The sequence below is a fragment of the Oreochromis aureus genome, linkage group 23 (genome assembly GCF_013358895.1).
Source record: "Oreochromis aureus strain Israel breed Guangdong linkage group 23, ZZ_aureus, whole genome shotgun sequence".
NCBI classification, from domain to species: domain Eukaryota; kingdom Metazoa; phylum Chordata; class Actinopteri; order Cichliformes; family Cichlidae; genus Oreochromis; species Oreochromis aureus.
In genome coordinates, this window is record NC_052963.1 from 17,049,723 (window position 1) to 17,065,799 (window position 16,077).

A 16,077-nucleotide genomic window follows, 5' to 3' on the forward strand; every position below is an offset into this window, starting at 1 on the left:
ACTGAGACCATATTGTATATTGTGGCTAAACAACAATCTCTGTCAACCTTTCAATAAAAAGGGATTTGAAAAATTTTCTAAAATATTTTAAAGCCTTTTTTAGATTTTTTAGTTTTTGCTCCATAATTTTCTAAATTAAATTATGCATGGTGGTTTTAGACGTCAGTGTTTTAAAAAATAAATGAATCAATAAAAAAAAAATAGTAAAAAGGTGAAATAACTAAGTTTGTAAGGTAAAATAATGGACTTTGATACAGTAGTTACTTCTCTCTTTTTTTTAAGCGCCATGCAGCAAAACTTCATGTTCGGCACGCCTTGTACTTTTTCACACCACGTGCTCATGACTTAGCTCGAGCGTCCTCCATTTGCTGCTCCAACGCTGGTCGTGATGCGGGCTTTTACTCGGACACACCATAGCAAGACTACCACTCTATAACCACATGAATTTCGGTTTAAGGCTTGCCTCGAGAAGCATAAAAACTAGTTATTTTTCTATTTATATTGTTAAAGCAAACCTCAGTGGAAATAGAGTCTGGAGAGGAGTTTGCTAGCGGGTGACTGCACGGACTTCGGATATGTGGACGGAATTGTCGAGGAAAAAAGCGCAGACGATGTTAACTACACAACACAAGGTGAGCCACTGTAGGACTAGAATGAGGACGTTTGTATTGTTTTTTTGTGTGAATTTTCTCTAAGTTTAAAATAACGTGTTTTTGTGCAGATATTGTTAGGTTGAGGTGGCGACTAGCGAACAACTAGCGGTAATACTAGCCTACCCTACTACCTGCTCATTAGCATCAGCATGACGCCTAAACAACAGTTACTTGGTTATTAACACCAGTGCGAATTAGCTTCTTTTTAAGCTGCTGAATATGACCGTTTTAATAAACATATGTGAAAGAGTTTTGTTTGGTGTGCTAGCAGGTTTAACATTTTTTAAGTTTGAAGGTAGTTGCCAACTTTTTAACTGTCACTGTGGTGTGCCAGAAGCACAGTGCACAGTCAGCTGGGTATAGGGTAAATATGCACTGCATGTTCATATTTTTATAATAAAAATGCACTAAAACGTTGGTATGCAGTTTAATCAGTGGTTAATCTAAAACAAAGAAAAATATGGCAAATAATAATTTGCCATAACACCCCTTTGGAAAATAAAAAGAACTACACCTGCCAATACAATACAATACAACTTTATTTATATGAGACTTTGCACTCTGTCTTTGCACAGCATGTAGTCTGGATGAATATGCGCTGTTATTATTTTTAACTGTAAGCCTTTTCTGTTTTCTTTGTGTTTCCCACGCATGTGCCATACTATCTTTAGCTCCGCGGTGTGTAAAAAACCTTCTTGTTAACCGTAGTGGCAAGCCTCGTTGGCGCAGTAGGCAGCGCGTCAGTCTCATAATCTGAAGGTCGTGAGTTCGAGCCTCACACGGGGCAGAATATTTTGTTTTTGGTACGTCCATATGAACAGAATCGGCTTTAAGGCACTTTGAGTGCAGTTTAGAAATATGTTTTGGATAGTTATAAATGAACTGTCTGCTACAGCTACTGTTGAAAATACCAATGTTAGTTATAGTCCTTCTTTTCCTGTAAAACTAGCCTATGCTTACTAAGAAGACGTGTGATTTTTGAAAAAGTAAGGGTTGAGGCTTAGACATATAAGCCCGGCTAGCTCAGTCGGTAGAGCATGAGACTCTTAATCTCAGGGTCGTGGGTTCGAGCCCCACGTTGGGCGTTAACCTTTTCTTCCTTTGCCCTCGCTCCCTCTTTGTCTCCTTTTGTAATTTTGATGTCCAGTTCTTGGACCCTTGAAAGTTTACATTACATTTTCAGTGGGAAACCAGTGAAACATTTAAACCATGAGTGACATCGTTGATGTATGAATGTTAATTCAGCAAGTAGATGGGGTACAGCTGTGAGCATTGGTGGTTCAGTGGTAGAATTCTCGCCTGCCACGCGGGAGGCCCGGGTTCGATTCCCGGCCAATGCAGCAACAATTTTAATTTTTTTAGTCGATATATTAATTTGTGTGTTCCCTGTGTTCTTTGAGTACGCGGAAGCATTTGCTTTTATTTTTTATGTTGCTTGTATTTTGGCTTAACTGTCAATATTATTGACCTAATTATACTTGTTTGTTTGAAGTCTGTTTGAAGTCCTATGGTAGAATCGGGCATGGTGGGTGGTGTTGGGGGATGTCTTGCGTCAAATCACAACACCAATTATGTTAAGGCATCAATAAAAGAGACAAAAATACTTATCAGCCCTACATTTTCAAATCAGTAACCTTTTCAACTTACTGCTGGGTTTTAGGCTACGTTCACACTGCAGGCAAAAGCGCATCAAATCCGATTTTTTTGACCCTATGCGACCCATATCCGATCATGGTATGACAGTGTGAACGGCACAAATCCGATATTTTCAAATCCGATCTGGGTCACTTTCGTATGTGGTACTGAATCCGATACATATCCGATGTTTTAGAAAGCGACTGCTGTTTGAACGGTCATGTCGCATTAAATCCATCTTTTACGTCACTGACACAAGACAGACGCCAATTATCAGCGCCAGAGAAGCGCCCGAGAAGACATTGCAAACGCTTCCTGGCCATCCAGTGTAGATGTCAGTGAAACTGTTGGGAAGACAACGTGAACATTTTATTTGTACTGTATAATCTGCAGATTCTGACAGAAATCTGCAACTATCCTTTGAAGCACCGCTCCTCTCTAAAACAGCAATAAGGGTAATTATTAGGTTATTTACATTATTTTGTAAATAACAAAATAACTTAAAGCAAAAATTTGGAAACGTAAAGTCCGAAGTCAAACAATATTGTTTGGTCTGGGTCTAAACAGAGCGCGTTGTGTGTGACATCTTTTTTTAGCGCATGCAGGCCACTATGAGCGTTCACACTAGAGCGCATTTCCTGTCCCATTTTATTTGTAGTGTGAACAAGCAGACAAAAAAAAAAAATCGGATTTGATCAAAAAATCGGAATTGAGCATTAAGACCTGCAGTGTGAACGTAGCCTTAGATATCAACAATTTCTTCTTTCAAAGTTTTGCCTCCCATGACACTGGATACTGTACCTCCTGTGAAAGATAAGGCTTCACATCAAAAGTATTTGAATCCGTGGTATAATTCTCAAACACGTAGCCTAAAGCATCTCTTTGCTGAGTGTTGAAGGGAAGATTTTCTTTAGCATAGTCACTAAGCGACTGACAGAATATCTTCTGAAGAACTCTTACATTGATAACTCAGTCCAGAAAGGAGGGATCCCAAAGGTTCCAGGGTGCCTGGAGCACACAGACATGGTCACACAGCTCATTAGGGAAGCCAGCGGGGACCTGGCGGTACTATGGCTTGACCTCGCAAATGCCTGCGGATCTATACCCCATAAGCTCTGGTAGAACAGGCACTTGAACCGGTATTACATCCCTGAAAAATTCAGGAATCTTATCCTGGACAGGCGGGATACTAGCCACTATACTAACGATGAGATGTCTCTGTCAGCTCTTGGGATATGGGATTTGTTTGTTTCAGAAGAGGGCAAGTTTTAGGAGTAACAGCGGCAAGAGAGAGAGTAATGTGAGAGAATTGTGACATTTAGCGTGTTTGGAGTGTGTAGCGTTGTCGGTAGTTTTGTGTGTCAGAACAATGGGCCGACTGCTGAATGTGACAGAATGTCACAGATCACGGCATATGTGAGCATTGGTGGTTCAGTGGTAGAATTCTCGCCTGCCACGCGGGAGGCCCGGGTTCGATTCCCGGCCAATGCAGCCAATTTATTTCTTTTTTTAAAAATTTGCCAGTTGATAAAGTGATTTGGGTGGTTGACTACTTTAGAGTGCCTACCTTTGATATCGCTTAAGTACATGGCCTGCTCAAAAATGGTTGGTAATCTCAACTATACATGTTTGAAGTCCTGTGGTAGGATGGGGCACAGGGGAGGAGACCTGGGGAGAATATGTTGAGAAGGCTTATATGTCGTGTGCAAGAAAGTAAATCAAAACAAATGGGGTTAAAAGTTACAAACTCCCCGTCGGGGAATCGAACCCCGGTCTCCCGCGTGACAGGCGGGGATACTCACCACTATACTAACGAGGAGCTGATATTCAATGGTTAGTCAGGGCTTATAAACACTACTCCAACAGAGGTTGATCATCTTCTTAAAAGTTTTGCCTCCCATGACACTGGATACTGTACCTCCTGTGAAAGATAAGGCTTCACATCAAAAGTATTTGAATCCGTGGTATAATTCTCAAACACGTAGCCTAAAGCATCTCTTTGCTGAGTGTTGAAGGAAGATTTTCTTTAGCATAGTCACTAAGCGACTGACAGAATATCTTCTGAAGAACTCTTACATTGATAACTCAGTCCAGAAAGGAGGGATCCCAAAGGTTCCAGGAGCACACAGACATGGTCACACAGCTCATTAGGGAAGCCAGCGGGGACCTGGCGGTACTATGGCTTGACCTCGCAAATGCCTGCGGATCTATACCCCATAAGCTCTGGTAGAACAGGCACTTGAACCGGTATTACATCCCTGAAAAATTCAGGAATCTTATCCTGGACAGGCGGGATACTAGCCACTATACTAACGATGAGATGTCTCTGTCAGCTCTTGGGATATGGGATTTGTTTGTTTCAGAAGAGGGCAAGTTTTAGGAGTAACAGCGGCAAGAGAGAGAGTAATGTGAGAGAATTGTGACATTTAGCGTGTTTGGAGTGTGTAGCGTTGTCGGTAGTTTTGTGTGTCAGAACAATGGGCCGACTGCTGAATGTGACAGAATGTCACAGATCACGGCATATGTGAGCATTGGTGGTTCAGTGGTAGAATTCTCGCCTGCCACGCGGGAGGCCCGGGTTCGATTCCCGGCCAATGCAGCCAATTTATTTCTTTTTTAAAAAATTTGCCAGTTGATAAAGTGATTTGGGTGGTTGACTACTTTAGAGTGCCTACCTTTGATATCGCTTAAGTACATGGCCTGCTCAAAAATGGTTGGTAATCTCAACTATACATGTTTGAAGTCCTGTGGTAGGATGGGGCACAGGGAGGAGACCTGGGGAGAATATGTTGAGAAGGCTTATATGTCGTGTGCAAGAAAGTAAATCAAAACAAATGGGGTTAAAAAGTTACAAACTCCCCGTCGGGGAATCGAACCCCGGTCTCCCGCGTGACAGGCGGGGATACTCACCACTATACTAACGAGGAGCTGATATTCAATGGTTAGTCAGGGCTTATAAACACTACTCCAACAGAGGTTGATCATCTTCTTAAAAGTTTTGCCTCCCATGACACTGGATACTGTACCTCCTGTGAAAGATAAGGCTTCACATCAAAAGTATTTGAATCCGTGGTATAATTCTCAAACACGTAGCCTAAAGCATCTCTTTGCTGAGTGTTGAAGGGAAGATTTTCTTTAGCATAGTCACTAAGCGACTGACAGAATATCTTCTGAAGAACTCTTACATTGATAACTCAGTCCAGAAAGGAGGGATCCCAAAGGTTCCAGGAGCACACAGACATGGTCACACAGCTCATTAGGGAAGCCAGCGGGGACCTGGCGGTACTATGGCTTGACCTCGCAAATGCCTGCGGATCTATACCCCATAAGCTCTGGTAGAACAGGCACTTGAACCGGTATTACATCCCTGAAAAATTCAGGAATCTTATCCTGGACAGGCGGGGATACTAGCCACTATACTAACGATGAGATGTCTCTGTCAGCTCTTGGGATATGGGATTTGTTTGTTTCAGAAGAGGGGCAAGTTTTAGGAGTAACAGCGGCAAGAGAGAGAGTAATGTGAGAGAATTGTGACATTTAGCGTGTTTGGAGTGTGTAGCGTTGTCGGTAGTTTTGTGTGTCAGAACAATGGGCCGACTGCTGAATGTGACAGAATGTCACAGATCACGGCATATGTGAGCATTGGTGGTTCAGTGGTAGAATTCTCGCCTGCCACGCGGGAGGCCCGGGTTCGATTCCCGGCCAATGCAGCCAATTTATTTCTTTTTTTAAAAAATTTGCCAGTTGATAAAGTGATTTGGGTTGTTGACTACTTTAGAGTGCCTACCTTTGATATCGCTTAAGTTCATGGCCTGCTCAAAAAATGGTTGGTAATCTCAACTATACATGTTTGAAGTCCTGTGGTAGGATGGGGACAGGGAGGAGACCTGGGGAGAATATGTTGAGAAGGCTTATATGTCGTGTGCAAGAAAGTAAATCAAAACAAATGGGGTTAAAAGTTACAAACTCCCCGTCGGGGAATCGAACCCCGGTCTCCCGCGTGACAGGCGGGGATACTCACCACTATACTAACGAGGAGCTGATATTCAATGGTTAGTCAGGGCTTATAAACACTACTCCAACAGAGGTTGATCATCTTCTTAAAAGTTTTGCCTCCCATGACACTGGATACTGTACCTCCTGTGAAAGATAAGGCTTCACATCAAAAGTATTTGAATCCGTGGTATAATTCTCAAACACGTAGCCTAAAGCATCTCTTTGCTGAGTGTTGAAGGAAGATTTTCTTTAGCATAGTCACTAAGCGACTGACAGAATATCTTCTGAAGAACTCTTACATTGATAACTCAGTCCAGAAAGGAGGGATCCCAAAGGTTCCAGGGTGCCTGGAGCACACAGACATGGTCACACAGCTCATTAGGGAAGCCAGCGGGGACCTGGCGGTACTATGGCTTGACCTCGCAAATGCCTGCGGATCTATACCCCATAAGCTCTGGTAGAACAGGCACTTGAACCGGTATTACATCCCTGAAAAATTCAGGAATCTTATCCTGGACAGGCGGGATACTAGCCACTATACTAACGATGAGATGTCTCTGTCAGCTCTTGGGATATGGGATTTGTTTGTTTCAGAAGAGGGCAAGTTTTAGGAGTAACAGCGGCAAGAGAGAGAGTAATGTGAGAGAATTGTGACATTTAGCGTGTTTGGAGTGTGTAGCGTTGTCGGTAGTTTTGTGTGTCAGAACAATGGGCCGACTGCTGAATGTGACAGAATGTCACAGATCACGGCATATGTGAGCATTGGTGGTTCAGTGGTAGAATTCTCGCCTGCCACGCGGGAGGCCCGGGTTCGATTCCCGGCCAATGCAGCCAATTTATTTCTTTTTTTAAAAAATTTGCCAGTTGATAAAGTGATTTGGGTGGTTGACTACTTTAGAGTGCCTACCTTTGATATCGCTTAAGTACATGGCCTGCTCAAAAAATGGTTGGTAATCTCAACTATACATGTTTGAAGTCCTGTGGTAGGATGGGGCACAGGGGAGGAGACCTGGGGGAGAATATGTTGAGAAGGCTTATATGTCGTGTGCAAGAAAGTAAATCAAAACAAATGGGGTTAAAAAGTTACAAACTCCCCGTCGGGGAATCGAACCCCGGTCTCCCGCGTGACAGGCGGGGATACTCACCACTATACTAACGAGGAGCTGATATTCAATGGTTAGTCAGGGCTTATAAACACTACTCCAACAGAGGTTGATCATCTTCTTAAAAGTTTTGCCTCCCATGACACTGGATACTGTACCTCCTGTGAAAGATAAGGCTTCACATCAAAAGTATTTGAATCCGTGGTATAATTCTCAAACACGTAGCCTAAAGCATCTCTTTGCTGAGTGTTGAAGGGAAGATTTTCTTTAGCATAGTCACTAAGCGACTGACAGAATATCTTCTGAAGAACTCTTACATTGATAACTCAGTCCAGAAAGGAGGGATCCCAAAGGTTCCAGGGTGCCTGGAGCACACAGACATGGTCACACAGCTCATTAGGGAAGCCAGCGGGGACCTGGCGGTACTATGGCTTGACCTCGCAAATGCCTGCGGATCTATACCCCATAAGCTCTGGTAGAACAGGCACTTGAACCGGTATTACATCCCTGAAAAATTCAGGAATCTTATCCTGGACAGGCGGGGATACTAGCCACTATACTAACGATGAGATGTCTCTGTCAGCTCTTGGGATATGGGATTTGTTTGTTTCAGAAGAGGGGCAAGTTTTAGGAGTAACAGCGGCAAGAGAGAGAGTAATGTGAGAGAATTGTGACATTTAGCGTGTTTGGAGTGTGTAGCGTTGTCGGTAGTTTTGTGTGTCAGAACAATGGGCCGACTGCTGAATGTGACAGAATGTCACAGATCACGGCATATGTGAGCATTGGTGGTTCAGTGGTAGAATTCTCGCCTGCCACGCGGGGGCCCATCGCGTATAGGTGTAACGGAGAAACAGCCAATCAAATCGCAGCTTTTCAGGCATTGGAAAAAAAGGATTTTTTTCACGCTGAACCATCTGAGCGCGGGTTCGAGTCCTGGTTGGGACAAAGGTTGTGTTACATTATCAAAAGTTTAACACCATTTTCAATTTACTTATTTTGGATAACATTTATTTTTCACTTTGCTTTTTCTTATTATTTGATTATCATTCTATTTATATCATAGTGTTTTGGCCTGTGGAGTATTATGTACCTATACTGTGTAAAGGAATATCTTTTATTTATATTTATGTATTATTCACATTATTTTATTGTACAATGCTTTGGTGCCACGGGATTTTAGCATGCCTCAATGTCTCACACATTCATGCTGCTAACAGAAGGTATCTCAGGAAGCTGGAAGCAGGCATTCACACGGGAAAAGTTCATCTTTTGTCTTCTCCACTGTAAGAGGAAGCAAGGGAGTGTGAACTTTTCTCTGGGGGAAGACCAAAGGTGTGAAAACAGCTGTGTACTGCCTTTTGGTTCTGTAGAAGGTGTTTATACCCAAGGCTCTGTTGGGTTTATTTAATGGAAAACTTTCACAACTGTAGTACATAAATAAGTACATAACTCAAAATAAACTGTATCATCACAAACCAGACATACTCTTCAGTTATGCAGACATCCAACTTTTAATACAAAGATTAAAGTTTAAACTATAATTCAGATACATTCTGTTGGCATAGAAAATTAAGCTTATGCATAATTTCAATAAGGAAGGTGTGTAATAAGTCATTTGTCTGCTTCCTGGTGGCTGACAGTTTGTATCTATTCCTTCTCCAGCAAACTCAGTACTTACATCATTACTTTATTCCAGTTATGCTCTTGCCTGCCTTCACCGAGCATGCCAGCCTCCACTCTGCATGCTTTAAATCTGTTGCTTTTCTGCTTCTGCCATTCTGCGTTTCAGATCCTCAGCCATGCAGCCCGCCTCCTCTCATTTCTCCTCCTCACCGTGGTCACTCAGAACCCTGTCCCAGCCTCCATCTTCATCACTACCAGCTTTTTGACTCTGGGGTGTGGCTTGTGTAAAATCCTGTCACTGCTGAGATTTCTTCTGCTATGATGGGTCATTGGAGTCTAACTGCCTAACAGTTACATTTATTTCTGTATCTCAATAAATCATGTTCTGTTTTTCCACATGATCTCTCCTTATTGAACTGCTTTTGTAGATAAGCTTCAAGCCAGAAAGCAACAATACCTAAACCAAAAATATTATCATCAGAAGTGAGAAAGTGTCTGGACTATCTCCAGCTGTGTTGCATGTATTAAAGATAACTTCAGACACTGTCTGGTTGTCATGTCTGAAACAGGCTGTACAGTCACACAGATAAAAGACAGCAGTCATGTTTCTAATATTACAAATCAACCAGAAAGATTATAAAGATAAAAGCTGTGAGACCCCACTAGAGAACGGATGGCTTGTTATCATTACATGAAGTGATTTAGAAATAATATGTAGGCAGAACACAATTTATTTACATTTTTATATTTACAATCAGTTTTTATTTATATAAACAAAATAAACATTACAAAACTAGAACTAAACTATATTATGTACAATATCAACAGTTTCTCCCCTATTTCCTTTTTTCTTCCACCCATCTTTGTCTCTCTGCCTCGTAGAAAGGAGACTCCTGAAACTCCTTCCAGGTCATCTCCTTGGCCATGCCCTTGTCCCTGTACAGAGAATGCACTTTTGAAGGGCAGTAGATATATTTCCCTGCCACTCCAGGGAAGCCTGTGTGAACATGTGGGCTATTTGGTCCCTGTTTCAGGTCCATGTGGCAGAACCTGCAGAGGCGGCCTGTTTGTTGCGTTTCTGGCCTTTTCCTCTTTTTCTCCATCCTTTCCTCTGACTTCTTCCTGGTAGCATCCAGTTCCCTTTGGAAAAAGTCTGTCTGGGCAAAATCCTCAAAGGGCATTTTAGGGTCAGTGATTCCCTCAGCAGCATAAGTTTGATGCACCTTGTTGGAACAATAGAAATAGCGCACAGGCCCTCTCTGGTAAAAATAATGGACGGTGGATCCATCTGTCTCATGTTGAGACTTGGGCTGTCCACAGGCAAGACAAGTCTTTGTCTGCCTTTTTTTCCCCTCAGGCTGCTGCTGCTGTGGCTGCTGCTGTTGCCTTTCTAAAATGCCCTCCACAATCTTCTCTATTGACACTTGTGTCAGTGGTGTAGACAGGGCAGGGGGAGGCGGGTTAAAGACGGCAGGCTCTATGGTGACTACAGGGACACTAGTGGTTTCACTGCCTTCAGTTAAAGAGTGAACAGAACAACAAAACCAAGCACCAGACCAGGGCGGGCGGACGGGGTCCAGGAAGGAGGGTCCGAAACAAAAAACAAGGAGCACAAGAGTCCAGATTAAACCAAAAACACAAGAACACAGGTCAACACAAAACAAGACTATTCATGAGTTCACAGTGAAGTCTGGGGGTCGACCCGGAAGAAGGGTCCCGCTGCTGGAACCTGAAGTTGGGCAGCCACAGGTTTTGGAACAGAGGATGGGGGCTGAAGGGCAGCCGGTTCATCTTTTCTCAGAGTTTTGTGTTTGTCCCAGTTCAGAGGGACTGGACGGCAGCCTGGCTCTCTGTATTCAAGCCCAAATCGCTCTCCAGTGTCTCTGTCAGAGAGGTGAAATGCAGGGTACTTCTCCTGACCAGTCACTCTTCTGGAGGCTGCATTCAACTCCACCACTAGAGCCGGATCAAAAACAGAAGGGAGAATGACACCTGGCTGCTTAAGGTCCACCAGTCTTTGGTAGTTCCATCGTGCCAACCCTGTCATGCCCTGGGCCTGGAATAGTTCAGTGGAAACGTGAGTCCCGGTGATCCACTGGGCCTGGTGGAAATGATAACCCTCCTGCTGTGAAGTGCCTCGGACAGGAATCCAGATGGGGACCTTGGCACCTTCACCAGGGACATGGTTAAGCTGAAGAGTCCCACCGTACCTAAACATTACACCCTCTGAGAGTTCAGGGTCACTTAGGCAGCCACGCAGAATGTGCACTCTCTGAATGCGCCACGTCTTCAGCATGGATGGCTTGAAGAGTGGGACGTTGTTGGGGTCTGTGGCCAGGTGAAAATGGTTCAGGACCTTTTCCACTCTGTTCAGCAGCTCAGTGGGTTGTGGTATTTGGATCCTGCAGTGCTCCCTTATGTGTTGCTTTGTGGGATTAGCAGGATGGATGCCACAGAACTTATAAGCATCCTGGAGCCTCTTCAGGTCCGCCTGATCAACTACTGAGAATGCAGCAGAGAGAAGCTGGCAGAAAGTGCTGAACAGAGGATGATGCTCAGAGGTACACTCCCGCGAAAATCGCCTCAGGCAGTGGAACAGATCCAGTTTTACAATAATGTTCTTATTGTAGTGGGTTTGAGAGGCACAGCTGTTTGCCACTGGTCCAGATGTGGCCGCAGCAACAACAGCAGGAGTGGTTTTCCAGGCATCCCACAATAGATTTTCCCCAGGGATGCAGTCTGGGATCTTAAATGGAGCACAGCAATCCCTAAATGTAAGAAATACAAATACATGTAAGTATATGGAATATTATGTGTGTGCATCAAATTGATCTTATAAAGAAAAACTCAGTTTTTCCAGACAGAAAAGCAGTTTGAATGACAACGATGATTATGGTTTTTACCTGTCCACCCAGTGGTAGCCGGCCTTTTCCACTCCTGCATCACTGTACCTCTTGGCCATTCCCTGGTACATGGGCTCCAAGGACCTTTCTGTCTCAGACTGAACCATGACCCACGAAACAATCAGCCAGTTTTCATTCATTATGGAATAACTGGACATGACCCCAGATGCCAGCGTGACTTTTCGTGCCACCTTCCTGGTGTGGTCAGACCTGAAAATGTGGCCAAAAGTGCCCTGGAGGAGTTTGGATATGGCTGGATGTTGACGTCGGAATTCGTCGAGCAGGCAGTCAGTCAGGTAATGGCTGGACACAGAGACGCCACACCAGGCATGTGGGTCTTCATAAGACCTGAACTCCTGTGGCTTATTTTCCTTCCTCAGAAACTGCCCAATGGTCCTCTGTCCATGAGCTCCTGCCTCAGAATCCCAGACCGATTCTGTGGCATGGAGGTACGCCAGGTGAGCTCGCTCGTACTTGAGGTGCATAAGTTCATTTATTTGGTTTGCCATGTCTGCTGGAGATTTGCCAGTCCTCCTGAGCTCATCCATAACAGACTTGCAGATGGCCTTTTTGTATGTGAGAAAAGCAGGGAGAAGGTTGGTAAACCTTTTGGGCAGTTTCTCCAGCCATCGTGGATTGTCAGCAAACCAGTTCCTGCGACAAGCCCTGCAGCAGAGTTGTGAGGACAGGATGTAATACTGACCGCTGGTGCCAACAATTACTCGTGGCCTGCCCACACCAGCAGAGACCACTTGTGAACGAAAGCAACCATGGAGACATGGCAAGATATAATTGTTTCTTAACCTGACCATGATAGCACTCTCAGGTTTCCAAATAAAGAAGGGGTGGAGCTGGAAGAAATTTGGGGATGGAAGGTCAGCCACTGTATCTATGAGCTCAGGCTGTGGAGGGAGACGCCAGAGTGAAATTGCGTTCCCTGCGTGACGCACTGGTCGAGACCCAGGCCACAGTCCAAGGTCCTGAAGCTCAGTCTTCATCCACAGCTTCTGGTGCGGAGAACAATTCCAGCTGCTGAGGTCGTGCTCATAACCAGCCACTGGAACTGGAACAGCTGGTTGAGCTGAAGGAGCTAGGATTGAAACATAAATATTTGACAAAACAGTGTTACTCTTACATTGTTTCTGTTGGAATACACAGAAAAAAAAGAAAAGACATGCTGTATACGCTCACCATCTTCACTGCTGTCTTCAAAAGTCAGCACTTTGCGCACAGATGTGGAAGGCGCATCTGTACTGGGTCCTGAAACAAATGAATGCAGTCATTCTGTAATTCATTTCTGCAAATTATGAGCAAGATGACAAAATGTAACGTGAGCGTGAATAATTTGCTATCATTAATGATCTGTGCATTAAGCAGATGTTTAACTGAACATCAACCGTAAATGAAAATAGAGAGGGACCAGGATTTGACTCAGGCCCTGCTGTTTGACTGACCTGTGGTCTCCTTTAATAGAAATGCCAGCTCCTGTGGGAGGGGCACAGGTGACTTCCTCTTCACACCTGAGGCTGCACCTACAGGTATAGTAATAGAAAAGAGTAATGGAAACATTTTTTTTACTCTAGACACAATAAACTGAACATTTAATTATATGAAAAACATTATAGTTGTTTTGTACCATCGGCTGATGATGCCTGAGGTTCAGCAGTTGTACTGGACGGTGGTATGGACAGTGCAGCAGATGGAACTACAACAGGAAAATGTGTCAGCAACTTCATAATTTACACTGTATGTGAGTGTTGTTGTTAGTAGGAACTCACACATCCATACTCTTACTTCTCCTGTTTCTCATTGCAAAACAAATGTAATTTATTCATATGCAAGAGAAATGACAAACCAAATCATTTTAGCCTCTTCACATCGAAGCAGGAGGAGCGGTATAAGTCAGTGAACAACATGCATTCGGGTGTTAGTAACTACTGCTACTTAATTTGTTTTTAAAACATTCATAGAGAACAAGAACACATACTCACCCTTTGTGGTTGGTATCAATTCATGATGGCAGGTATCAATTCATTGTCCTTAGGACAGTTAGCATAATGCCAGCATACAACTATACTATTAGAGGAACATCGCCAGAACGTGGCCAGAACACACAAAAACAAGAACAAGACAATATATAAAAGTTCAAGTTCAGGCTCAGCTTTGGAGAGCAATTCATGGAAAACTATTGTACTCCAGTTCTGAAACCTTTCATTTGAAAACCTGTGTTTGCTCCTGAAGATCCTCTGGGTGTGGACCCTTCTGCTGCTGCTGGCACAGTGACTAGTTATGCAGAGACAGAGGACAGAGGCATATGAGATGTAAACAGACTTAGCCATTATCAAGTCTGACGTTTAGTAATAACGCAGTACTTACAGCTCTGCATGTGTAGTTTTGCAGGTGAGATGCTCAGCATTGCGTCCTCCAGGTCTTTATCCTCATCCATCCCTATAATGCAGGCAACAATTAGATAAATATATACTGAACTTATTTCACATCAACAACATTATTAAAATATTATTAAAACAACTTACCCAGGGGTTTAGTTGGAGCGTTTGTGGAAGCAGATGCAGACTGCTGCTTCTTCCGCTGGTACTGCTGCAGCTCATGCATTGCTGTTCCTTGACTGCAGCTCTTCCTCATGATAAAGTCTGCATAGCCATCTCCTCTGCTGTCCCAAATCTCTTTCCATGTGCTCTTGGCTCGTGAGCCAAAGCCAACCAGCTGATCATCCTCAGAGGCTTCTGCAGCAACACTCACTCTGCTGGCCTTGTAGTCCAGAAGAGTTTTTATCTCTGTAAAGCTGAGGGCATACTGTACAAATGAATGCAAGCTCTCCTTGCCATGCCCTGCTTCCACAGAGGTCCCTGCAGCCTCTTGCTTCTGGAGATCTTTGATCAGGTACGTGGTGTACCCGACATCATTCTCCAGAAGCCACCGGAAAGATTTCCCTTTATACTTTCCAAACTGCAGGATGCACTCTCCCTGCACTTCCTTCATGTCAGACGCATCCCCTCCTCTCTGATAGACGACAGTGAGAGCATTCTGACGTACAAGGTCCTCCCTCATAGGTGCAGACTTGTCCTGCAGTTTGGGGTCATTTTTAATCCGTCGAGCTTCTTTTGACGGGTCCTGGAGAAGGTATCCAAGTGGCCCCTTGCGGAACACCACAGAGATTTTCCCTGGATATGGCGCAACTTTCTTGTGCATCTTGAAATGCAGTGAAAAAATAAACAATTATATTAAACTAAATTGATTCCAAACAGAAACAAAGACATTTCAGGCTATAATCTTGCTGCACATTGTGGCTGGGTTTAACAGCAGGATGCAGGAGAACAATAAAGAGACAAAATCTGAATCAACATTTGCGATATAAGTGTTTTTTCTCCAGGCATTACAAACTGTTCTGTCTGTAAATAAAAACCTTTCATGGTTGAATGCAAAATTTGTGCCAACTGCTGGTACATAAGAACTGCAGGCAGATTATCGACATACCTATTTAAGCTATCCTGTTCATTCTTACACTAGTGGGCATTGCTCATGTTAGTGAGATATCAAGACTGTCGTATAGATAAGAGTACTGACCATTACAACATGAAGGCAATACAAATTTTTAAAAAATGCAGCTTCAGTCATTTAGCATGTCATCTCATAACAAGCCATTTATCAATTATTTAATTATACCACATTATAGTAGTGTCAGTGTCACAGCAGTCAGAAACCTACCAAGTTTATTTAACAGTAAAACATGCCAATGGAACACGCAATTTATTTAAGGAGCAGGTTCATTCATGATTTACCGTGCCACTTTACAACAGCGGATAAACTCCCACCATCTTTAAACGAGCGATGGATGCTTCGTAAATGCAATCGCAACACGTCTATTACCTGTAATATACACCTGTAAATTTATTCTGTGGGTTTACTCTTATTTCAAACGACATTTCTTACCTTTGATCAATGAGCGAGGATCGTTGAGATGTGATGCGAGCGGTGCGTTACTTGTTTTGTCTCCCGATATTTAAAAGTGGAGATTTTTAAAAAATTGCCGCCGCATCTCAAGCTCACAACAGCGCCGGAAGACCGTAGTGGCCAAAAACATATTACATCCGTAGTGGTTTAGCACTACCATAGAGAATGAATGGGAAACGGTTTAGGCCGTTT

The 16,077-nt window shown here is 43.5% G+C and overlaps 1 protein-coding gene, 1 long non-coding RNA gene and 11 other non-coding genes across 13 annotated transcripts; 8 read left to right on the top strand and 5 right to left on the bottom strand.

The window, feature by feature from the left end:
- The first annotated feature begins 132 nt into the window (after positions 1-132).
- Positions 133-9,406, top strand: LOC120436089. Its single transcript, XR_005610126.1, has 2 exons — positions 133-632; positions 9,177-9,406. It is a non-coding gene; the product is annotated as an uncharacterized LOC120436089 (long non-coding RNA).
- On the top strand, positions 1,368-1,440 carry trnam-cau. Its single transcript has one exon. It is a non-coding gene; the product is annotated as a tRNA-Met (tRNA).
- trnak-cuu lies at positions 1,666-1,738 on the top strand. The gene has a single exon. It is a non-coding gene; the product is annotated as a tRNA-Lys (tRNA).
- On the top strand, positions 1,923-1,993 carry trnag-gcc. Its single transcript has one exon. It is a non-coding gene; the product is annotated as a tRNA-Gly (tRNA).
- Positions 3,709-3,779, top strand: trnag-gcc. The gene has a single exon. It is a non-coding gene; the product is annotated as a tRNA-Gly (tRNA).
- trnad-guc lies at positions 4,036-4,107 on the bottom strand. The gene has a single exon. It is a non-coding gene; the product is annotated as a tRNA-Asp (tRNA).
- On the top strand, positions 4,817-4,887 carry trnag-gcc. The gene has a single exon. It is a non-coding gene; the product is annotated as a tRNA-Gly (tRNA).
- trnad-guc lies at positions 5,144-5,215 on the bottom strand. The gene has a single exon. It is a non-coding gene; the product is annotated as a tRNA-Asp (tRNA).
- trnag-gcc lies at positions 5,928-5,998 on the top strand. The gene has a single exon. It is a non-coding gene; the product is annotated as a tRNA-Gly (tRNA).
- trnad-guc lies at positions 6,255-6,326 on the bottom strand. Its single transcript has one exon. It is a non-coding gene; the product is annotated as a tRNA-Asp (tRNA).
- trnag-gcc lies at positions 7,044-7,114 on the top strand. The gene has a single exon. It is a non-coding gene; the product is annotated as a tRNA-Gly (tRNA).
- Positions 7,375-7,446, bottom strand: trnad-guc. The gene has a single exon. It is a non-coding gene; the product is annotated as a tRNA-Asp (tRNA).
- Positions 9,407-9,533: 127 nt separating the features above from the next.
- LOC120436088 lies at positions 9,534-14,612 on the bottom strand. Its single transcript, XM_039606469.1, has 9 exons — positions 14,448-14,612; positions 14,290-14,361; positions 14,122-14,196; positions 13,905-13,989; positions 13,550-13,618; positions 13,368-13,445; positions 13,105-13,173; positions 11,914-13,003; positions 9,534-11,778 (listed from the first exon to the last, which is right to left on the bottom strand). The coding sequence occupies exons 8-9, from the start codon at positions 12,909-12,911 to the stop codon at positions 10,689-10,691; spliced, it is 2,088 nt and encodes a 695-aa protein (XP_039462403.1). The 5' UTR covers positions 12,912-13,003; positions 13,105-13,173; positions 13,368-13,445; positions 13,550-13,618; positions 13,905-13,989; positions 14,122-14,196; positions 14,290-14,361; positions 14,448-14,612; the 3' UTR covers positions 9,534-10,688.
- Positions 14,613-16,077: the final 1,465 nt, after the last annotated feature.